This window comes from Pygoscelis adeliae, unplaced genomic scaffold, assembly GCF_000699105.1.
Source record: "Pygoscelis adeliae isolate BGI_AS28 unplaced genomic scaffold, ASM69910v1 Scaffold67, whole genome shotgun sequence".
Lineage (NCBI taxonomy): Eukaryota > Metazoa > Chordata > Aves > Sphenisciformes > Spheniscidae > Pygoscelis > Pygoscelis adeliae.
Window position 1 is genome coordinate 5,889,153 of NW_008825271.1, and position 24,135 is coordinate 5,913,287.

The window sequence follows — 24,135 nt, forward strand, 5'->3', positions numbered from 1 at the left end:
CTGAAGCTTGTCTGTTGCTGAATCAGAAGGGGAGTTTGTATAGTGCTTGGTTCAGATAGTATCCTCAGCTAGATTTCAAGTGAATTTGGTAACCCTGAACCAATTAAGGGTAGTATTACTCCCCAGATAGGGAGTTAATGTTTTGTTCAGCACTGGGTTTAAAAGGGCTCAGATACTTCAAAGTCCTTTGCGTACTGGGTAGGCAAGGTAAAGGTTGCAAGTCAGAGACCATTGCTCTGGAAGTTTATTATTCTCTGTGTCCCACAGAAGAAACTAAAACTGCAGAAGAAAACGGACAGTAACTTCTTTGGTGAGGTTGAGAGTTCAATATTTTTCAGCTGTCCTTATTTTTACTAGGTTCACACTTCTTCTTTGCTTGTACCATGAGAAAAGGTAACGGAAAGTTTGATTTCGCTGTGGAGGCTCAGTCTGGATGTTTAAGGAGAAGATGTATAGAAATGACAAGATAAACCTTCCTTGTCCATGCCTTTGAGATCTGTGGATGTGAGAGATTATTACATTTGCAATCAAGCTGTTTGAGTGCAAATGGGATGCTGAAAAGCACAGTTTTCAACATTTAATTTCTGATGTATGCGCCAGTGCACAGTCTTTACTTTCACGTCTACTTGCCTGCATCCCGAGCAGATGTACAGATGTGTGTGGCGAGAGGATTATTTTCCTCTGTCAGGTTTTACATCATGAAGGAGTAACACCTTGACCTTGCTTGATGGGTTGCTTCAGTGGAGTCCTACTTTTCTTGTGGCTCAGCTTAGTTTTAAGCTAATATTTGTATAGCCTGACATAACGGCAACTGGCTGAGCAGGGTATACGTCCCATCACCCACGTACTGCGTATGACTTTTTTTATGAGCCAGCTACTCTTAAGTGACTAGAACAGCTGAAACTACCACACAAACACCACTAAGCAGAGTAAGTCTTGCAGAGAGCAAATGGTCTGGGGTCACAGGGGCCGTGCAGCTTTGTTTGCAGTAAAACTGAGCATTAACTTTTTTTTCAGAAAAGGCTGGCCAGCAGGAAAGAAGTGCACACTAGTTACATGTTACTTCATTGTGTGTTAAGCTGATGATTAAATAGAATTGAGTAACATTTGTCAATAAATGAGAGTGAAACTTTTGCGCGAGGAAATAAAATTAAGAAATTGTCATTAATTAAACCACTGGAAGAACATCATGAGATGTACATGATTATTTTTAGTTCTTTTACTTAATCTGTGTGTATCTTTTGAAAGTATGTGTATTACTTGAAATCTCTTACAAGCATTATTCAGTTTGCTATAGAAATATGTTCTCCTTCCCTTCTCCTCCCCTTTCCTTTTCCATATGTTTCATTTTTTAAACTTAAAAGTATCTTGATATCTTGATACAGGAGGCTGCAAGTTAAAAACCTACTTTAACAATTCCTGAATTTGTTAAATATTGCCTTTTCCTCACACACAGACCTTTCATTGACTTACCCCTTACACCAGCCCTGGTCTCCAAAGAAGCAACTGGCAGAAACCTTGCAGTAAAAAGCACAAAAAGCGCGTGCCATAGGACAAAGCAAATATGCCAGCCATTACTGTTTTGACTGACTGAAAATAAAGTCCTGGAGACCCAACAACACATGAACTTACTGACCTTTGTGCCGCAATAGTTTCTGTAATTATTGAATAGCGGGGATGGGCTGAGGGCTAAGGAGGAGAATTTGGGGGTTGGCCTAGGCGGTGAGATAAGGTTACATATAAGGCGGCTGCAGTGGATCTGGGAACACTAACGGACTGTATTCCCTGGGGCGCAGCTCAGCGAGTTTGGATCCTGGAATCATGAGCGGGTGCCCCTTCGCGGGGAACAATTACCTGTGAGTCCCTCATCCCTGTGTTTTGCTTCATAACGTCAGTTCAAACAATATAATGTTAATGTAAAATATGAAAGCTCAGAGAGGAATTAATGATTATCAAAAAATAGACAGCTGTAGCTATCGCTAAAGCAAAAGAGATTGTACAAGGACTTGTCCAAGCACTTGTTATTTGATGAACTAGATGCAATGCTACCAGCTGTTACTGTGACAAGAGGTATTTCAGGTGTACTGTTTTTCTCAAAAGCCTGCTTTAGTGGTTCAGTTTCTCAAAACAAAGCATTCTTTGAATTGTAGATGCATCTGTTTGTTAGCAAAAAGGCAGGTATATTCATAGTTCTTTAATTAAAGTTTATATATTTACTTAATTTTCTTCTTAGATTTAATTTTAACAAGCTATCATTGGAAGATGAAAAAGATGACAAATCACAAGAAGGGATAAATAAAGCCAGCAAAGGTGGACTTGTCTATGGAGACTACCTACAAGTAAGTTTAAGGAGTTCATGTTTACTGCCCTAGTCGCTCTTAAGACTTGAGCCAGGATGTGTGATTGACGCTTCTCCCAGCAGTCAGCCAGTCACTAAGACAGGTCTCCAAGTGCCCTTCATCTACCTGAGCTCTCCACGTGTAGTCACGGGCACAGGTGCCTGTCTCAACTGGGATGGTGCAGGTGGACTGTGGGATGGCTTCTTAAACTGCAGGGAAGCTGGATATTTTGGGGGTTTTGGTAGGGAATTATTTATATTGGTAAACCTAAACTGTAAAGTGGTGCACCAAAAAAAGCTTTCTTGAGTCTGACAATCACCACTTGGCAATTTCTCCACGTCAGCAGGCTGTGTGCAACTTCCCCGAATTATTGCATGAAAGCGCAGAATATTTGGCTGGAAAAATATATTGCAGAAATCTAGGGGTGGGATGATGACTAGGGGGGACACAAAAAAAACCCCAAACAAAAAACTGCAACAACTGGAAGTAATTAAGAAGTAAGTAAAAATAAAATGCCATAAGTAATAAAAGAATCCAGACTTTTTTTTTTTTTGGTGACAGCACAAACTGAAGTGAGCGGAATTACTCTGTGCTTGTGAATGGAAGACTGGTTTGTTGACATACTATATGGAATATTGCAAAGATTTCTTTTAAAACAACTATGATTAGATTGCAGATTTGAGTCATTAAAAAAATTAGTAATGCCAAAATTGAAATAACTAGTACAGCCTCAAATCAGAGCTCTTGTGCAGATGTTATTGCATGATTACACAGAATTTTACTATAGGAACTCCGTTTTCGTGGAACATGACAGTATTGATGTAAGATCTGGAAAACATGCTGGATATTTTGTTTTCTCTTTTTTTATAATTAAAAATACCCTTAAAATTATTTTCCTAACTTTATTACTTGGGGTACCTAAATGTTCCATTTTAGGCAAGATTTTTTTTAAAATTAAAAAGTAAAAGTGACACCTGAGACCATTTAGTCTAACTTCTCATACAACCTGGAATATGAGGCATATATGTATTTTTTTTAATATTATCCTTAAATATTAGCTCTACACAGTAGGACTACCATTGCTGATAGGAGAATTGAGAGCTTTACAGAACAGTCTTACCTTTATTTTTAAGCTGAACAAAATATTGAATGCTCAAGAACTTCAGAGTGAGAAGAAAGGAAACAAAATCCACGATGAGCATCTTTTCATTGTGACGCATCAAGGTAAGTGGTTGGGAGGAGTTCAGTGGTGGCCGACCGGCATTTTTGCCACAGGGAGTTATTCAATGCTGAAAGATGCAATACACAATTTGTTTTCATTTTAGACACAATCACTACAGTTGCTCTGCCTTTAATCTGCATTTATATTTGTATATATCTCTATATCATTTGTAAGGCTGTAATGAGCTCTATGCTCATGAAGCTATAAGCATAACCTTTGGATTTGGTAAACAAAGATTTGGATGGTTCTGTTTCTAGAGAAATTAAGGTGATGAAACTCATTCCCTGTCTGAGTAATAGGCTGCTATGCAGTGTATTGTAGGTAAATTTTGTGTGTTGGCTTGTGCCTTCTCTGAAACTTCAATCCAATTTTAACCGTCTGGAGGCTGTCTGGAAGCCAGCATACTGGTTAGGCGCTCCCTGGCTGCTAATACCCACGTGTTTTGCAGGCACTGGCCTGACGATGTTTCCCTGTTCCAGACAGGAAACGTGTAGATGATATAAAGGTTGCAAGCAGCTCTGGGGACAGCTTTTATTGGAGTATCAAATCTAGATTTTTCACGTTCCCCTTTTGTAATGAACATTCTGTACATCGAACATACGATGTGTAAAACATGCTTTAAAAAAATCTGTTAACGTTCTCGATGCTAGATTATTTCATGTAACAGTTTAGGTGAAGGACAGCATACTGTAACAGGTACTTCATCTGAGTATCAGCATCTTTTTATACACCAGCAGTGTAAACATAGGCTACTTATTTCAAATCAAATGTAAGAATTTTACTTCTTCAGTGCTATGAAGAAAAACCAAAATAATCTTGAAGTTAAAGCTAACAATGCCTTTCTTGTTGTAGCTTATGAACTTTGGTTTAAGCAGATTCTGTGGGAAATGGACTCTGTGCGGGTGATCTTTCAAAATGGCCACGTAAGTTAAAAGCAAATATTAATTTTGGGAAAATGCAGCCCTCTCTTTCTCTTGCCTCCTGCCTTCCAGATATATTTGGGTTTACTAAAGCAACATGTGCTCTTTTTTGAAAACAGCATCAAAGAAACCCCAGTGAAATTTGGCTGAGTGGCTCTTATATCCTGATAGTACAGACATAGTACAGACATTTGATCAGCAAACTCTTATTTCCTCCTGAAATCCGCCTTTTGCATAGATCACTCTCCAAGACCAATTCCGTTGGCCAAAATGCTCTCATACTCTCCTACTAGTACTGGGTAACTGCAGAAATGTAACTTGGGAATATTCTACTGCAGAAAAAGCATGCTCAGAGGCAAAACTGAGAACCAGAGGGCTCACAGGTATTTTTATGTTGAAAAGTCACTTCTGCCTTTGTTCAATTTTTTGACGTCTACATGTATCTACTATCTATCTACTATATCCTTCCATCCAATATCTGCTATACGAAAGGAAACCGGTAGTTGTGTATTATTAAATCCAACAGGAAAACAATAATCAAAATCACAGCCTACAATTGTATCAGAACTTCTGAAAATCACAGATATAACAGGAATATTTTGAACATCTCTAAACATTTATCCAAAGCTAAACACACCTCATAATAATAGATAACAAAGGAAAATGCCTGACCTGATATTACACCCACAGAAAAAGGCTGACTGCATGTAATCTGAGAAATACCTTGCATAACACCATGAGTATGTGTATACAAAGAAAATTCGAAACTAGACCAGACTGAAAGAAGGAACCTTTTTATCATAATGTACAATGAAAATGTTCTCTGTTGTCCTCCACATTCATAATTTTGTTGGCTTTTTAGTTGAACATTATATCAAATTATAACTGATCAAAATCAGTTCTTAAGCAGAATAACTTCATTATTTTTATGAAAAATGAAACTTTGCTTATAATCAGAATTTGAAATGTCAGTGTTAAGGTTAAGTACACAGCCAGGCGATTAAGGAAATGGTTATCATCTTTCATTTTTGTAGTTTGATATTTCCTGGTTGCATGCCCGGGTCTAAGAGAGACGTTTAATCCCATTGAAACTAACAGGGATTTTAGCAGACTCCTCTGCAAGCAAAGCGTTCAACAGCCAGAAGAGAGCTTCTCTGTTTTCCATTTAATGTTTTCTATTTCCCACCAGATGCAGTCTTCTCTGTTTTCCTCTGCTTGCTAATACACAGCTCTGACGAACATCTTTTTAGATGTGCTCTCCTGATGTACCTCTCAGACTATTCTGCTTCTCAACTTTGAAGTACTTTCCACACCTGCCTTATGACTTGTTCCTTCACAATAGTAGAAATGATTATAGAAGTGATTCTAATAGAAAGCATAATATAATTATTGCATTATATCATATATCATTAACATCATATTGTAATCACTGGAAATGATCATGATATAAATTATTTTGGTCTAGAATTTAATTTCTTGTGGTGACTCCTATTTCAGTCAAAAATGTAGAAAAGAAAACAAAAATCCTATATATTTGGCCTAGTGGTAATATACCATCAGTCAGAGAAAAGCAGATTTCAATCTTGGAAAATTATAGTTTCAGTTTTCAGTTAAAAAGCAGGGCTCTCTATTCAATATGAGATTCTGCTGCTATGGATTTCACATGGAAAGGACTTGGGAACTATAGTGATGTACAACAGTGAAAAGACCTGAAATAAATAGGTAGGATATAAAGAGAACACCATTCTGTCTGGTTATGATCTTTATTTTTTTCTACAGGTAAGAGATGAGAGGAACATGCTGAAGGTTATCACTCGAATGAACAGAATTTCAATGATCCTGAAATTACTTGTGGAACAGTTCTCAGTTTTGGAAACTATGACTGCATTGGACTTCTTTGATTTCAGGTAAATAGTTACTATTCCTCCACAGTAATCCACGAGCTGGTAATTCCCTTTTTTAGAACTGGTTGTGAATTTTGCATGTGCCCTGGCGACTTGTAGTACATGAAGGAACCATGAGATCAAATCAATGATCTGTTTCTGCCAAATCTTATATTTGCAATTCAAAGTGCATTACAATTATCTAGCAATGTGGGATTTCAGATTACTTCTATTAATAATTTTTTTCAGCATGGTCATGCGATTTAACTCTGAAAGAATCCCATTAATGAATCCCTCAAACGAAACCCACTACATGTTTTTCTGAACGTTATTCTATTGTATACATAGCAATTATTCTGTCTAACAAGCCTATTTAAAATGCAGTCATTGGCACTTTAATGATGTGGAAATTTTTGTAATAGCAATTTGGGGTGAAGCTGCTTATTGTCTGGAAAGGAAATGATATTCACTAACGTTTCCTCCTGTACATCACACACGCATGCTGCCACTTTAAAACACAGTACAAACATAAGCGTGTGTACATAAATATCTGTGTATGCACAAACAATATATAGCTAGAAAATTAGGATATGTTATACGTACATTGTAGTTGCATTAAAATAGCTTGGTTTTTTATTTTCTAAATTGCAATCATATAAAAAATGCTCAGATACCTATCTGATATTCTTCAAATGTGAAATATGTATTTTTTTATTTTGTTGAGAACCAGAGAACCCCGTGATTGTAAAATAGTATCCTGTATTTTTGTATCTTCTTTTCTTCTCTTCCCAAAGATACTACCTAAGCCCAGCTTCAGGTTTTCAGAGCCTGCAGTTTCGCTTGCTAGAGAACAAAATTGGTGTTCCCCAAAGTCTGAGGGTCCCCTATAACAGAAGGCATTATCGTGACAACTTCAAGGGACAGGATTATGAACTACTGCTTAAATCAGAACAAGAACCAACGCTACTGCAACTTGTGGAGGTAACAATGTCTAAGACTTTGCTTTGTTTTCCCCCATCTCCCGAGAACGTCCTTCACTGGCGCCAGTGACAAATTCTTCTTCCTTGAGAGAAGCAAGCATGCTGGCAATTTCCCAGTCAGTCGTGTTTTGGATTCTTACCAAATCTTGTATGAAAAAGAGTTAGTCATTAGTAAACCAATTGATTTTTCACCGCATTTCCTCTTGTCTGAAACTGTTGAACTAGTAAATTGCACTGTGGAAGTATGAGCTAAGAATATAAATGTAAGAATATAAATGCAACATTTGCATTGTTTTTCATGACCATAACCCCTTTTTAGAAGAAAACTTTAAAAGTATTTCCACTGTGAGTGATGGCTATTAGGTTAAAGAAAAACAAAAGGAAAAATGACAATCCAAAATGGAAAGGAGAAAAGATGTTTAACAAATGTTTCATTATCACTTGCCTTGATTTAATGACTTTGTCTCAAAGTTATGAATGACTCACAGTAATTTCTGTAACTCCCTTGTCATTTTCATACACAAAATTAACATAACTTTCTAAAGAATAATGCGGTATAAACCTCAGTAAAAGCATCCACTCTTATTAGCCCTATCCATTTGTCTAATGACACCTGATACAGAACTTATAAGAAATTTCTCTAGCTTTTCTTCATTCGTTAAGACTTCATGCTCTTGTATCTTTCAGATGAGGAGCTAAATTAAGTGATCTCTAAAGGGAGTTTGGCCAGAAAGAGTCATATTTTTTTCCCCTCCTAATTTCATTGCCATTATTAAAAGGAAATCGAAGAGAAAGCTTTGCTAACTGCCAAGTAAATTTGTGTCTTGTATTATCACGTATTTTGGGGTAAGCTAATGACAGACTGCTTCATCAGCATTCAGCCTGTCTGACATGATAAAAATTGATTGTACAGGTAGCTGGTTCTATATCTTCCTTCTGAGATTTATCTTTCCAATTATCCTATATATGTGGAATCAGATTGTTTTCCTGTATCTACAAGGGTGTTGGTTTTAAAGATACTCTTAGAATGAGACAGCTTTTGTCTTCCAACACTCGTCATTTAACTTGGAACCTGTGGGTGTGTTTGCACAGCACCATTATGCAGGTACAAATCTTTCATGTGGACATGCTTACTCCAGCAATAAGCACCTTTACGGGATAGTAAACCAGAACAAATTTAGCAGTATAATTTATGTTGCTATAACTTGCAATTCTGGGGTAATGTGCTTGCATTATTAATGTTTGAACATATTATTATTATTATTATTACTATTATTATTAAAGGCATGGCTGGAAAGAACTCCAGGACTCAACGCAGAAGGATTTGATTTCTGGGGACAATTTGAAGTGAATGTTTTAAAAGGTCTAGAAGAGGAATTTGCCTTGGTGCAGGTATATAATGTTCTCTTGATCTAGCTATAAGCAACAACAGCTGGCAAAATGACATCCTGACATAAATCTGACTTTTGGCCCAATCACAGTTTCTCACTCACTTCACTTCATCTTCAGCAGCTTCTGTCTGCAAGAAGCAGAAAAAATTGCAAACTTTTCCAGGAAATCTGAATAAGTTTGTAATTTGACATCTAAGATGGTTTAAAACGTGTGATACATGGATGATTTTGATTGCAAAAGGAAAGGGATGGTATCAATGGAGGGGTTGACATTGATTTTACTGAAACTACAACTTCACCTTTAGTTAGTACTTGCATCTACAGTTCAGAGTAAAACTCCACGGAGTTTGGGCCCATGAGCTGTGAGTATGGAGTGTCACTATAAACGGCCCATTTCTATTCAACAGTATTTGGCAATTTGCTGCTATGTGCTCATTTGAATTACACTGGCAAATAAGCACAAGAAATTCCCCGAATATTGTAAGACCTGTAGCTTTAAGTACATTTTTTAACGGAAAAAAACACCATAACATAAGAATTAATCAATTTCCTGAGAATATATCTTTACAACTTTGTAACTTATCTAAACCTTTTTATTTACAATTTTCTTACCCATAGTTGTGCAAGGATGTCTTCTTTTTGCCTTAAAAAAAATAATAATCAGACTTCAAACAAATGAAGATTAAGTGTTTTTAAGGCCTCTAGACCTAAAGAAAAGTGACAAGCTGCCAGTTTGTTTGAACATTCATTCATCTGAATTACGTTGACAGCGATTTAATTGTACATTTTGTGGTACTTGTGTTTTTTAAAGGACAGTGACTCAGTGACTCATCTACCTTGTTTGAAAATACAGTTCTTACATTTAAGATGTAAACTTACAGAGTATTTATGATTAAAATAGAAGTTACATCATGGGTCATTCAAGCACTTAATTTTCCCTATTGAATTCTAAAACCTGTTTGTTTTAAATACCAAAGGCCAAACCAGAATCAGAAGAAAAAGATGACTTATTATCTGAATTCCAAAAACAGAAAGATGTATTACTTTCGTTATTTGATGAAAAACGCCATGAACACCTGCTAAGTAAAGGTAGATTGTATTAATATATGTCCATATGCACTTTTTATTTTTTATACGTGTCGTGGTTTAACCAGGACAACATGATACCTATAATCACATAATAGCATTAAATTTGCAGGAGAATCAGTAACAAACTAAGGACATTTGTATTTTGCAGGAGAAAGACGACTGTCTTATAAAGCACTGAAGGGTGCCTTAATGATCTACTTCTACAGGTAACGTTAGCAGACGTATCTTTAATGCTTACTGGCAGGAGGGGAGGTGAAGGTTAAGGACAGCAGCACAGGTTTATTTAGGTTGGAACAGGCCTTGGAAAGTAATCTAGTCCAACCCTCCACAAAAACCCAGATTAGTTAGATCCAGCTTGAAGGTCAGACTGGGCTGCTCATGGCTGTGCCCAGTTGAGTTTTGAATACCTTCAAGGATGGAGATTACACAGCCTCTCTGGGCAGCCGGTTCGTGTCTGGCCAGGTGCCGCTCCTCAGATTGAAACTAGCAAATGCCTTGTTCAAACTGTTGTACAAAGTGTCCTAGAAAGATTTAGAGTATTTTTCCAAGTATGAGGGAAAAGGCACAGGTCGAGACTTACCTGGCAGAAGCATTTGTTAGAGTATCTACTGATGTTTCAATACCAATTTAGGAAAAATATACATTGTCACTGTTATGCATTGGTGAAGCAATACTTTGAAAAATACAGCCTATCATAAGAGGTCTTACTGTCTTCTCTTTCATTTTCCAAGGGAGGAGCCTCGTTTTCAGGTTCCCTTTCAGCTTCTTACCTCCCTTATGGATATCGATGTGCTCATGACGAAATGGAGATGTGAGTTTCACTTTTTGACTGTGACACTCCCTCCTTTAGATGCAAGTAAACTGTTCTGTTTCACCCTCTTCTAGACAAGTTATACCCAGAGTTTTAGAATTGAGCTTCTGAGTTCATCCTTTAGGAATGACTTTTTTTTGTTTGTATGTCAGCCAAGAGGAAAGATGAACAGCTTCCTCCGTGATCATTAGATACATAGGTATAGCTATCACTTCTACGACATGCTTTAAGTTAGGTGAAAAATTTTATTTAAGGGACAGGTATATATTTTCCATAGCTGGCATTATGATGCCAAAACATCATAATGACAACTCTTCATTCCTTCTGCTCCTTCCCTATTTAGACATCCATAAATGAATGTATTAATTCTGTATTAACAGAGCATAATAATGTATAATAATTAGTGTATTCATTCCATATTAACAATAATTTTACATCAGTTGACTGACGAGTGGCAGAATTAACTCCTGCATTGCTGAAGACCTAGTAGTTCTGTATGTCTGTAAAGGTCTCTGTATGATCTTTAATATTTCACTGATGCACCTTGTTGTGACCGTTTGGTTATACCTTAACACTGAACATATGCCATGTCCTTCTCTGGTATTACATAGATAACCATGTCTGCATGGTGCACAGAATGATTGGCAGCAAGGCTGGCACCGGAGGCTCATCAGGCTACCAGTATTTGCGCTCCACAGTGAGGTAAGAATAACGCGTTTCCCCCATTTCCTGCAATAACGCAGTTTGTAGGCACCGTCCTGCCGGGAGACAGATTTCAGACGGCTCATTGGAGGCCAGAGGGCTGTTGATTCTCTTTTGGGACTCTAGCATTTCCTCCTGGCTGATGAACATTGACTTATCAGGTTGACATATATAAATTGCAAGCCTTTTGGGGCAAAAAGAACTCCTTTTGATTACTCATGCAAAGTGCCATTCATAATTATCAGTCACGGGATCTAGGCGTTACTGTAATAGCAATAACATGAATCCTGCATTGCTTAGTTTGCGTGCGAGCTAGCCCAAGTTAATGAGGTGATACAGGCTGGAAGTGAGTCCCGTCTACTGTGCGACCGATGACAGTTTCTTTATTCCTTAGCATGAGCTCTAATCATATAACCTAAGGTACTTCCATTTAGGACTGAATATATTCTTAAAGGTGATAGTAATTAATACTCTCAAGCTGTGCAAGCAACAATCAGAAACGTGTTTCCTTCTGTCGGATGAAGCAGAAAAGGAACTTAAAAGGGATGGTCAGGGCCTGAGCACAGAACTCTCTGAACGGGCAGAACATTTTTACACCAAATTTGAGGATTCAGCTAGTTAAGACAATTGAAGCTCTTTAGCTGCAACTACGTCCTGACAGTCCTGAACCACATTATGTCAAAAAGCACAAGGATATTTAAAACGTCCCCTTCTAAGAGGACCTTCCTTGAGGTTTGTTTTCAAAGAGAAACTGTACGTAGCTGGTAGCTGCCACGTATGGCTGTGGGCAATGAGTCCCATCACAACCATCGTAACGGAGGGTGGAATAGAAAGCAGGTGGTTAGACTGAATTCAAAGATTAAAGGCTCGCTATCTTCTTCAGCAAGCCTTCTCACTCTTCCTTCATTTCAGGTTAACGTTCTTCCTAGATAAATTCTACTTCATATCTACCACAAGAGTGGCGGTCTGGAGATTATAGCCTACATACTCTGCATTTTCAGAAGAAAGGTGTGACTATAGCAACCATATTTCCTTTGAAAGTCTACTCTGCTATGCCCTAGAAACAGTTAGGATTGGATTCTTACTCTGGAATATTCAGGGGGAGGGTTAGTGCAGAAACCTTATTAAATAAATGAGATGGAACGATTCCTGAGAATTTTGAAATTATGGCCTTCTATGCCAATATAGCAGTATCAATTGTTCGCGATTGTCTTTTTCAGTGACAGATACAAGGTGTTTGTGGATTTGTTCAATCTTTCAACGTTTCTAGTGCCAAGACACTGGATACCAAAGATGAACCCAACCATTCATAAATTCCTGTATACGGCAGAATACTGCGACAGCTCCTACTTTAGCAGCGACGACTCTGACTAGCCTGCCTTTCTAGACCGGTTGCTGTGAAGAACTTCAGGATGTTCACCTCGAGTGGTGCTACCCCTCAAATATAACAGCTATTCTCTCACAGTGTGGGTGTGTAAATATGTATTTATGTATGACAGCTATGTGAATAGTACGATCGGTTTCTGGAAGAAACTTAATTGTTTGTAGAAAAAATAATCTGTATCGCGTTAGCCTGTATTAAGACTAAAATGATACTCCAATTCAACTCGATGACCAATTTAACTCTTAGTTGGCTTCTTAAAACCTACACCTAGAGAGAGGGAGCAAATTATACAGAATTATCATGATCATGTCTTACTTGTACATATTTTTGTATTTGTTTGTTTGGCTAATGGCTGTTAGTAATTTACTTCTAGTTGAGGACGTAATTAGTCTCATCACCTTCAGAAGAACATTAGTTTCTGAGCTCTAGTGGAATTTCAAAAGGAATTTCGGGTTAAGAGTTTCAAAAGCTAGATTAAAAAAAATATTAAGTCCTGAATCTATAGACACCCAAGCCTCTTGAACTTTTACATACACCAGGAATAACGTTGCTATCTATGTGTTGTTACACGTGAATGTAAATCCCTTCAGTAGAAATACTTACCGTTAAGAACAGCAGATATAAATAAGTACTTACTTTGTACTTCAAATAAAGCAGTATTAAAGCTCTTCTTTTGTTAAGACTTCTTCTACAGCAAGCGTAAAGTTCAAACAACATTATGACAGGCATTTAAAGTGTTTTTTATTCAAAATATCATTCAAATAAGGATAAAATAATAAAAGCAAGGCAAATTTGGTCATAGAATATTGATAAAGCTGTGTCGCCTTCTCATTAGATGGACTCTTGTCTTTTTAAATGCTTCCCTCGGAAATATGCATATGCCGTAGGCCCCAATTTCTGCTGAGTTGCTCTGTATCTTAGCGCTTTAGGTACTTATGCCTGATAGTACCACCTCAAAAACCGGTGGAACGTCTGTGTTTGATACTACTATAACAACATTACTCTTATCAATGCCAATTAGGAACTTTGGCTATTGTTTTCCAGTTACGAAAGTGTGCTATTTGCTGTTCGTAAACTGCTAAGGGAAGGCCACACTACAGGAGACTATAAGACTACAGAAGACTTCGCCTTTTGTTTATCTGAAGTTTTCAGCCAGTAAATTCAGTAAGTAGCAGAACCTGAAATAGTGAAACGTAGCACTTGGTCTTCCTTTCATTTAAAGTATTAACACTTAGAAGTAGAAGGACTAAAATGATAATACTAACAATAGACAATTACGATTGCGTTTGTCATAAAAAGATAATAATACACTGATCTATTACCATGGTACAGTAATCGAGTGCAAACTGCTTCAATACTTTCCATAGCAGTGCTTCATAAAAGATTACAGGTAAAGCATTCCAGACGAAAGATCAGAGCATGTTAGAATTACATGTTTGGTTGTGAATTCTAGTTACATTTGCCTGCAAGTGCAGTTTTACAGGTCAACAAAGCTGGAACCGCCTTTTGATTCCCAGCAAGTCCCACCTACGAATTCAATTAATGTAGAAAAATTCACCAGCCACTCTATTTGGAATATTCTGTAATTGCTGACTTTCTAAAGGTGGCAAATATATTTTAGCAACCCCCACCCTCACAATTTTTTCTAGAATGAGTTTTTTAATTTCTGCTTTGCAACTGGCTTCATTGTTAGTTGTGAAGTAGAGAAGAGAGAAGGCATGGAACTGACACAGCTCTCAAAGCACGGAAAGGCTGACTTGCAAACGCATATATCCTGCCAGGACACAGGATGTTAAACCACTAGAACTGCCTTGGTTTGTCTACATAGTTACTTCTCACTTTTCTATCCATCTAACAAATTAATCCAGAAGACTGTGATATTTCAGGCACTTTCCAAAACACACTCCCTGCTCTGAAGAGCTCTGAAGTTATTTTTACCCAATAAAGGTTGAAGACCGAATTTGAAGGACTGCAGCACTTCAGAGACAGTGGGTGCTCAGGAAACAACTTTGACTCTCCATTTCCCTCTTCTATTATTCTAGCCATAGAGAAAAAGTAGGATTTCACAAAAAGGAGGAAGTCAAAATGTGTGTGTCTGTCAGAGGTGCGAGAAAAGCCAAGACAGATATCAAAGCAAAACAGAGAGAATATTTTCTTCCAACTGCCCTTCCTCCCCGCCCAATAAAAGCAGATCTAATCATGGTTCTTCTTACATTCAAAGCATTTTGTTTATATTGTCATACTATTGATTATTTGATCCAAATTCCTTATCATTTTTCAGCACTTCTTTCCTTGTATGGAGTAGTATTCAACACCTGGATAGAGTTCACATTCACAGTTTCAGTCCATCTTTGTAACTTCTTTTTGTGTACTCTGCAGTTGATTCCGAGTCTTCTTATTCCATGAGAGATTTGATATGCAACACACATTCCAAATAAAAAGACTTCTAAAAACTCCAGCCAACCCATTCCTGTACTGCCTAAAAGCAGAAAATGCCCTTACAGTCATTTCTTATTTTAGAAAATGTTGAAGCAAATCTTCACATAAAGTGTGTGCCAAACTACTATCCAAACGATGATCGTGGTCTTTGGCCAGTAAGTGTCAAACAAATACTGACGAAACTGTATCTGCTATACCTACAAATGAAACAAAAAATTGTTTTTAATAAATACTGGAAGTGGAGACTTGCCAGAAATAAGTTCCCAGAATTCACTTCATACCATGCCCTCTCTCCTCCGTGCCATGACAGAAGGTGAACTGCTGGGGTTGTGGAGGGCGGGCAGAGAATCAGCTGCAACCCTTTTTTCTTCATTGCTTGACATTATTTATAGCTGTGCTCTACACTCCTCCCTCCTCTGCTTTCATGTCTGAAACTTTAGATCCTCTTTGAGGATTCAGCATTGGTCCAATCTGGGTGCTGAAAAGCAATCTAAACCTTGATATCCTCTTCCCTTTTAATCATATTCATTAGCGATGGATAGACAATATGAAGCTATATGGCTTTGAAAGCTCACCAAGAGACTAGAGATCACAAATTCCATTACAAGACACAGTTTTGAACACTCATACACACACAAACACAGGGCAAACTAAGCTTTTGTTCATGCTCAGTTCTTTTTGCATTGTTGTACTCCTTCCAGCACTAAAAGCAAAGCCTGACTACAGCCTGTGAAGGTATCAAAGGGTGATGGCTCTCATACCCTCAAAAGTGGTGTCAGCGCACCTCTAAATCAGAAGGCAACATCTGTGGGGGAAACAGAGCAACTACTGGCCTTTGCTGGCTTGTTCTTGTGGGACACGCTACAGAAAATGTGAAAGATCCTGCTTTTTGAGAGAATGGATTTTGAAAATAACACAGCTGTTCTTCCTGACCACTTCCACAATTGACTTGCTTTAATTATCACTACTTCTAAATTTCTCTTTCCAAATAGTTTGTTTATACAACAACAATAAGAACAAAAGTTTCAGCAACACGGAAAAGCTACGATCGGATACATTGTCCTGACCTTTACTGAGTGCAGGCAAACTGAATATTATCTATTCTTATTTGCAGATGATTTACATCATCTAACACCTTTTACAATGACTGTGGGAGCTACTGTGAAACATACATGGAAGGGAAAGCCAACAGAAGACCTACAGGGTTAATCTAGCAGACAAAAATTCAATGGACACACAAGTCTTACTATCTAGTAGTCCAACCCCAGCAATTTGGCTCAGCAATCTTTGCTGGTAAACAGGAGCTTCACCTCCCTTACCTCCATATCCAGCACCTCAGAAGAAACTGGGTATTTAACACTACAAACCCCCCTCAAACACCAAGAAAAACCTCATGCAAATGGTAAGAGGGCGGAGATGGAACTGGCAATAACAGTATATACCTCTGTCCTACAAGAAAAGCCACAAGCAGGGTACACAATTCCCAAGCACAGGCAGATCCACATTCCGTATTTGTTTGCTAAACTGAGCCCAGAGATAATTGCACCCACCAGACAAGGACAGCAGCTGTTTTACCTACACTGAGTATAGCGATGGTGCTAACCTAGAACCGTGATACATGACTCTATACTTTACAGTGCCATTACCTCTACGTGGTAAGGTACAATAGCACTTTATTTGTTATGCCTTATATAGCTTTACCTTTGCATGGTGTTTTTCAGTCATTCAACTATATGGCTTGGTTGAACTAGCAACCACTTTATTTATTTTTCCACCTGGACTCATCTAACCTCTTTTAAAACATAGCAATGATTTTTATTTCCTCTCTGAGGATCCCATTATATTGCTTTACTTACATGGAGAAACATGTCCCACTGTGTGGCCTTTGACACTTTAATTATTTTTTGTCAGACTTACCACAGACATTGCCGCCTATCTTAACACGAACATAGCCATCTATTCCCCATGTGGACCCCCAAGAGTTCTGTACAATCCAGTAAGGGATACTACCTGGAAGAGACATTTTCGTGAACGAGAGACAACATGAGAAGTGGGAAGCATAAAAAACTTCTAGCACTCTACAGAGTTAATTATCATTTTAATATCTCATAGTTTATGATGGTTTGATGGTATAGTACAGTGAAACCTACCGCTGTTCACATCGAGGACAGAGCTAACAGTCCAGTGTTGAACAGACTGGATATATCCTCTGCTAGCATAAAGACACATATAGCCGTGTCCATGACTTTACAGGGACATGAAGTCCCACAGAACTGAAGGAGCACAGACAAGAAGGGTATTCCTCCCGGGATCAGACTGCACTTCCAGAACTGATGTGACATCAAACCAAACAGCTCTCAACAGAACACCCAGTTGTGAATTTTAATCACCTGCCCCACAGGAGGCAAGTTGCAAGTAAGACAAAAAACACAAAACCTACTGGGTTGAAGTTCAGTTGATGGAAACGCACCTGTTCTGTCAAAACCAGTGATTAGAACAGCATGATTTGCTCTTCCACTGGAGCAGTGATACTGTATGATCCCACCAAGATAATCCTGCCAGCTAACCGCATCTACTGTTACTGCCAAAGGGCCCCAGTTAACAAGCATCCTCATCATTTCTTCTTCCTGACCGCTGTGAGAGAAGCAAGTGACTTAAGTTAGCACGCTAAAGCAATTTGAGAGGTGGTAATCTACTTGTTAAGTACAATTTTAAAATCAAACAATTCAACTGTTTCTTATGAGTGCTACACACCACATAACACACATCAATAAATATGTATGTCATATACTACAGCACAGTATTACAAATATAGGGCACACAGACTATGGGAAAGGTGCAGATCCAAAGATATGATGCTATTAAAAAGAAGCAGGTTTCTCGGTCAAGTCAGTGGGCAACGGTGAGCACTATGTACCTTTCATACATGGCTCAATTAAAAACCACCTTTGGACAAAACATTAGTCTATATTATTATTTCCCCTTAGTTTTTCAAACATGCAGAAGTACCTCTTACATCATACATAATAATACACTAAAATATGTATCTCAAACATATCAAAACACAGGACATTACCACTATCAGACTTTACCATTAGCATCCTCATACAGTTTTACTTATGTAATATACTGGAACAGGAAAGCTTTATCACTGCATGGTATGTGCAATAACTAAACTTGGCAAATACAGACTAGCAAAGCTATAACTGATTTTAGTTACTTATATCTGGCAGTAATTCAGTTCCTAGTCAAAATTATATTTCTTGTCTTGAAGTTCAGTACGCAGCTGCATTGTACTGATAAAAACCAGAAACAAACTTTCTTGGCACAGAAACCTAAAAAGCTACCAGTTGTCTTTACAAAATTCAGTTGACAACACTGTTTGCTAAGTCATGGACTGGAGGAGGATGTGGGTGGGTATGTAAATGGATGAATACTGAAGTTACTGGATACTTCCTACATTTTTCAACAAATTCCAATTATTATTGGTAGAATTTACTCTTTCTAATACTTAAGCAATGTAATGTTCACTTAGAATATATTTAAAATTGTATCAGACTCAATGTTCCAATTTAAACACAGCCAACTGGAAAGACCAAATTTCAAGACACTGACTTAAACTTTCTAATTTGAACAAGCTTAGTGACGGTATGGTTGAGTGGATTCATTGTGGCAAGCCATAACCCTAAAAAATGTTATGTATTAATTCTTATCCAGTACACAGCTACAGAACCGATGCAATCAACGTCATAACCTTTGGCTGGTCAATGCACTATTGGCTCTAGCTTACTCCACAGTTAGTGAACACAGAAGGAAAAGTACAGCAAATAAAACGAATCAATAGCAGCTACCTGAAGTCATATGCAGCAAATCCTGTTATTGAAACTCCAAAATCTGAGTGACCAAAATAATGGCACAGTCCTGTCTGAGCTTTAAAAGTGTATTCTGAATCTCTCACAAGTTTTACTTTTGTCTGCAACAAGATAAACGAATGAGAATTTAATGCATTAATGCTATACATATCAAAACAGACATTGCAACTGACCACAGAACTCACTCAAAATTCAGTGTTCTTGGTGAGATTAGAAATAAGAATGTCATTTTGGGAAATAAGATATTTACTATCTCTAGTTTCCCTGTTGGCACAGAAAGCTTCAGAAGGGATTAAGAAGTGTTTAAATAATGAACAAAATTTAAAAGGTAACTCTGGTTTAAACTAGCCTCATGAGCAATCTCATCAATTTCAAGACAGAGACTATGCATTCATTTAATGAATGACCATTCATTCTCTTCAAAATTATCCTCTCCTTGGGACAGTTCAAGAACCACAAATATCATAGAATCATAGAATCATAGAATAGTTTGGGTTGGAAGGGACCTTTAAAGGTCATCTAGTCCAACCCCCCTGCCGTGGACAGGGACATCTTCAACTAGATCAGGTTGCTCAGAGCCCCGTCCAACCTGACCTGGAATGTTTCCAGGGATGGGGCATCCACCACCTCTCTGGGAAACCTGTGCCAGTGTTTCACCAAAGAAAAGAACAGTTCTATAAAATATTGAAATTAAGTCCAATTCTGCTATTAGCATCAAATCCTCATGCCAGTATATAATGCACTATAATGGCTGCCACAGTTCCAAGTCCAGCTACAAAGGTATTGCATCAACCTTTTGCACTTTTCTTGTGTTCTGCAGTACAGCATGTTTATGACAGTGCCTTCTCCAGTCTAATTCATTTGTAGTCCCTCTGTTGCCAAGCAAGAGGGAATTTTGCTTCAGAGGAATCCAGATGAATAACCTCCGTCCTTCTTCAAATGCAAACTTGAACAAGTTATCTAGACTGTTATTAGCCGGGGTTATATGAATCTTCAGGGGTAGAATTACAGAGTTCCTTAAAAAGGACAATCAGCTTTTGTTTTTAAACTTCACAAACCTAAGAAATCCTTTTTATATTCCTATAACTCAAACTGTTGTCCTAGAGAATACTTTTTATTTTGAAGATATTAAAATGTTTCTGCTTACATATATTAACAATATTTGTGTTTTTCATGAACGAAATGTGTTAGCTACAACTGAAGTAGAATTTCTTTTTGAAATTATGTCTGCATTTTCATTGTTCTGGGTTGCAAGTGAAACAAAGGTAAATGCAGTCAATTTTATCCTGAGGTGCTCCAGGGTCCTGCATGATTTTACAGTGTTTGCAACAGAAACCACAGAAATTTGAAAGCAGAAAATCTCAGCATCCCTTCTCTTCCCCAGGTGCTGGTGCCTAAACTGGACACTCAAATCCACAAAATGACATGTGGATAAATGGTCCTTCTGTACTGGTACTGTATGTCTGCAGTTCCAACTGATTCCAGTGGAAATACTGTAGCTTTCAAGAAAACATTACTTTCAACCCTTGTGGGTTGACTTGTTACATTCACAAGAACATATATAGAACATAAAATTCGAATCAAGTTTCAATTCTGCTTGAACAAACTCTCTTGATTCCAGACTAAATAAATATGCATACATATATACACACACATATGTATGTGCATATATACATACATACACACACATACCAAAAAAAATCAGATGAGCTGTACACTCCACCTTCCCCATCACTTTTTCCCAGTAAAAAAGAATGTCAATATGAAAGCTAAGGAAGGGTTTGAGATTTATGAAAAGTTTCCAACCTGGTTCAGCCAGCTCAAAGCACTAACAGTGGATCCCCCGCTGCAGCCGTAATTATTGTATGAACAGTCAATAACCTGCTGTACGCTGAGTTCTTCCAGGTTATTTCCTTTAATTGCATAGGCAGACTCTATACCACCCACAACGCTGAAAGCCCAGCAGCCTCCACACTGGTACAAAGAGACGGGAAACGGGAGAAAGAAGAAGTCAGCTTTGTTTTTGAAGCCTGATAAAAGAAAAAAAGTCAAAAGGGTCTTCTGATGCTCTTCATTTACTACATCATCCTTGAACTTCATTTTTAAGGCAACAATAAAGAAATTTAATCAAGCCATTTAAAATATTGAACAGTTTTTTCCCCTGTACTGCTCTCTGAAAGCTAGAAATGCATTACGGATGTCTTCTTTTAAGGATTCCTGCATCGTCGTTGCCTTATTTTAAGGATTCCTTCCTGATTAATTTTTGCCCTTTAAGATAGGTCTGAGGATGCTTTTTACTGTGCAGTATCTATTTTCTTGAAGAAGGATTGGGGCTCAGGATTAAATTATTTTTTAACCACATTAGTTAGTAAGTTTTTGAAAAGGATGCACTTAAGGAGACAGCCTACAACTTTCTACAGTCTGAAGAATTTTATAGAAATATGTTAGATTACAGTTTAAGAAACAATAAACTGAAATTAAACATAATAGAAAAATTCTTAGACAGTAACAGAATCTATACTACAGTTTTAGGCTCTTTAAACTGGCATTTAAAATAGGAAGCAGAATTTACTCCTAGGCAAGGTCCAGGTTACACTATGTGAAGCACAGAAAGGAAAGACATTGGGGATTTAACAGCTTGTTTGCTTCTTACCAGTGACCATAACCACTTTCTTTCGGATAAACTGTAATCATGTGGGGTTTGGTTATCTTCCTATCATGAACGCATCCCCTGAGGTGTTCAATGGTAAAGACATGGGTGTTGACCAGCCGAGGGCATTCAATCATGAGAGAAAACAACAGCAAAGGATCTATACCCATACAGGTGAAATGGGGGGATGAGGTCAGGTACTGAACTTACCCCAGTCTCTTCAGAAAACCATAAAACTCACATGGTGCAAAATATTTGCAGGTTTAGTTAACTAGATCAAAAAATGTATTACACACAGTTTATAATTGCACAATTTCTAAATGCACAACTTTTACATCTCACACTTTTAAGCCTAATCCCACTTTGCATAAAATGCTACCTGACTTGGTATATGTTCAACCAGCCATACTTGTGCCAGTGCTCCAAGGAGTCTTGAGGCAGTGCTGGTCCCTTCCAAAACCTTCACTGTGCTCTACAACATACCTGCTGGAACTGCCTCTGAGCAATGCTTGAGAACCCGGAAAGGAAAACACCAGGACTTACTGTTTGCTGATTTCTCACTTCTGCAATGACTTTCTTGTCCCTCCAGTCAAACTTCTTTGGCAAAGGTTTTTCCTTTCCCTTTGGCACTTTTATGTATCTGGGAAGTTTGTGAGGTATGCTTCTTAAGTAAATAGCTAAACACAGAATACAAACATCTATAAATCTACTAACTAAAAAAACCCCACAAACAACTGTTTTACTAGAAGCCAGAGGTAACTTTGATCTGTAGTTACAATCATGAGATTACATCTCGTTCCCAAATCCATAGAAAATTCATGTACTTTAAAATAATCATTATACTCCAGAATGAATGTAAATATCCCTACAGTTCTAGAAAGAACAGAAATATTCCATGTAGGGAATGTGGGTACAAAGTGTGAAGATTTACTAAAGCTCATCAATAATCATGCCATAAAACAAGTTTTGTTTGAAAAATTTCACAAGATTTTATTTACTGGAAAAATATTACTTTATTTTAGTCAGGCGATGGGGAAAAATAAGAGGAGAATAATGTAAAGATTCTGAAACACATGCAAATTGATAGTTTTTCATTAAAAAAAGCTGCTTAATTATTGAAAATTAAAAAAGGTGTGAAATCCCCCAATGAATAGAACAGATAACAGCAGACTTGAACAGCAAGAAAGGAAGATTAGGTTACGTATCAGAAAAATTTTCTTAGTAATAAAAATTAAGTGTGTCATATTGCTCCTGAAAGTCGTAGCTATCATTGTACAGCTGTGGACCTCCAAGCATTGTTTGGATTGTAGTCAATTTTGTCTTGGGGTAGGGAACAGCAACTTAAGACTACTCGAGAACCTTGTGTATTTTCCAATTTTAAAACTGTTGAAACTGAAGAAGGCTTTAAGGCCCAGTGAGAAGAAAGAAGGAAAGAAGGAAAGAAAAGAAGGAACAGTCTGTATACTAAATCATATTCAGGCTCTGGGCAATTCAACCTTGCAAGACTAGAGAAACATGAAGAAGATTGTTGTATCCTTCAGAAGTACTTACAGTTTGGTACCAGACATTGTAAACTAGCTGACTATCAGCACTGGAAGAATCTGTAAATGTGAAAGACACAGGGTTCTGGGAAAGAATAAGAAAAATAACAGAAAAGGCATTAGCAGCAGCAGCCAGAAAATGTACCTTTGAACTCCTCAGGAAACAGGTGAGAAAACTCATTTATTCCATAGAAAGCAGTCTTATTATCTTTTGATGACAAATTCAATAATCTAATTCTTTTAGCGCTTTCCTGAAGGAAAAAAAAAAATAGATTGTGGACATTATTAAGTTAGCAGTAGTGACAAAACCATAAGAGCAGAAAAAGAAAAGGTTAGCAACAGTAAACATGAACTTAGATAACAAGACAGCTGTTCACCCCAGATTCACCTCAGATTCATTGTGGATTCCTATCAAACCAATATGAAAGCCTAATTTCAACTCCAAGAAAGATACCAAAAAAGCATTTGTTAAGTGCATAGAGGGTAAAAAATTGATATGAGACAGACAAAACAGGCAAGCTGAGAACAAATTGTGTCAAACTCATCCGATGCCCTTCTTTGACAGCACAACAAACCTTGTGGTTCAGATATGTAAAAATGTCTTCAGATAAGAGTTAACCCTGTCTTGCTTCATGTCCTTATAAAGCAAAAGAACAGTATAATGGCCTAAAGACATTAAAACCCCTAAACTTTAAATTATCAGGACTCCTAAACCTCTGAAAAACATGTTTTTGACCTACAAAAGCAAGACAATCTGACACCTCCCTCCCCAACTTCTTCTGCTGACAGAGTTCATCATAAAATACAAAAAACTTAACGCCACCTTCTGTGCTTATGAAGACTTCATCACGCTCCCTCAGCAGATGTCCGCTGGCGCATGCTGGGTTGTCACGCAAGGGAGGAACCCACGGT

At 37.7% G+C, this 24,135-nt stretch overlaps 2 protein-coding genes across 2 annotated transcripts in view; one reads left to right on the forward strand and one right to left on the reverse strand.

Moving 5' to 3' along the window:
- The first annotated feature begins 1,821 nt into the window (after positions 1–1,821).
- TDO2 (tryptophan 2,3-dioxygenase) lies at positions 1,822–12,711 on the forward strand. Its single transcript, XM_009329805.1, has 12 exons — positions 1,822–1,856; positions 2,234–2,339; positions 3,473–3,563; positions 4,414–4,484; positions 6,261–6,388; positions 7,159–7,345; positions 8,629–8,736; positions 9,713–9,824; positions 9,973–10,030; positions 10,556–10,635; positions 11,247–11,337; positions 12,558–12,711. The coding sequence occupies exons 1-12, from the start codon at positions 1,822–1,824 to the stop codon at positions 12,709–12,711; spliced, it is 1,221 nt and encodes a 406-aa protein (XP_009328080.1).
- Positions 12,712–15,236: 2,525 nt separating this feature from the next.
- The window catches only part of CTSO (cathepsin O), a 164,406-nt gene continuing 155,507 nt past the window's right edge, over positions 15,237–24,135 (reverse strand). The window contains exons 3-9 of the mRNA XM_009329847.1: positions 23,369–23,474; positions 22,226–22,359; positions 20,839–21,006; positions 19,012–19,133; positions 17,631–17,794; positions 17,078–17,170; positions 15,237–15,357 (exon numbers count right to left, since the gene is read on the reverse strand). Of these exons, the coding sequence (XP_009328122.1) occupies positions 15,323–15,357; positions 17,078–17,170; positions 17,631–17,794; positions 19,012–19,133; positions 20,839–21,006; positions 22,226–22,359; positions 23,369–23,474 (822 nt within the window). The 3' untranslated portion in view covers positions 15,237–15,322. The remainder of the gene's footprint in view (positions 15,358–17,077; positions 17,171–17,630; positions 17,795–19,011; positions 19,134–20,838; positions 21,007–22,225; positions 22,360–23,368; positions 23,475–24,135) is intronic.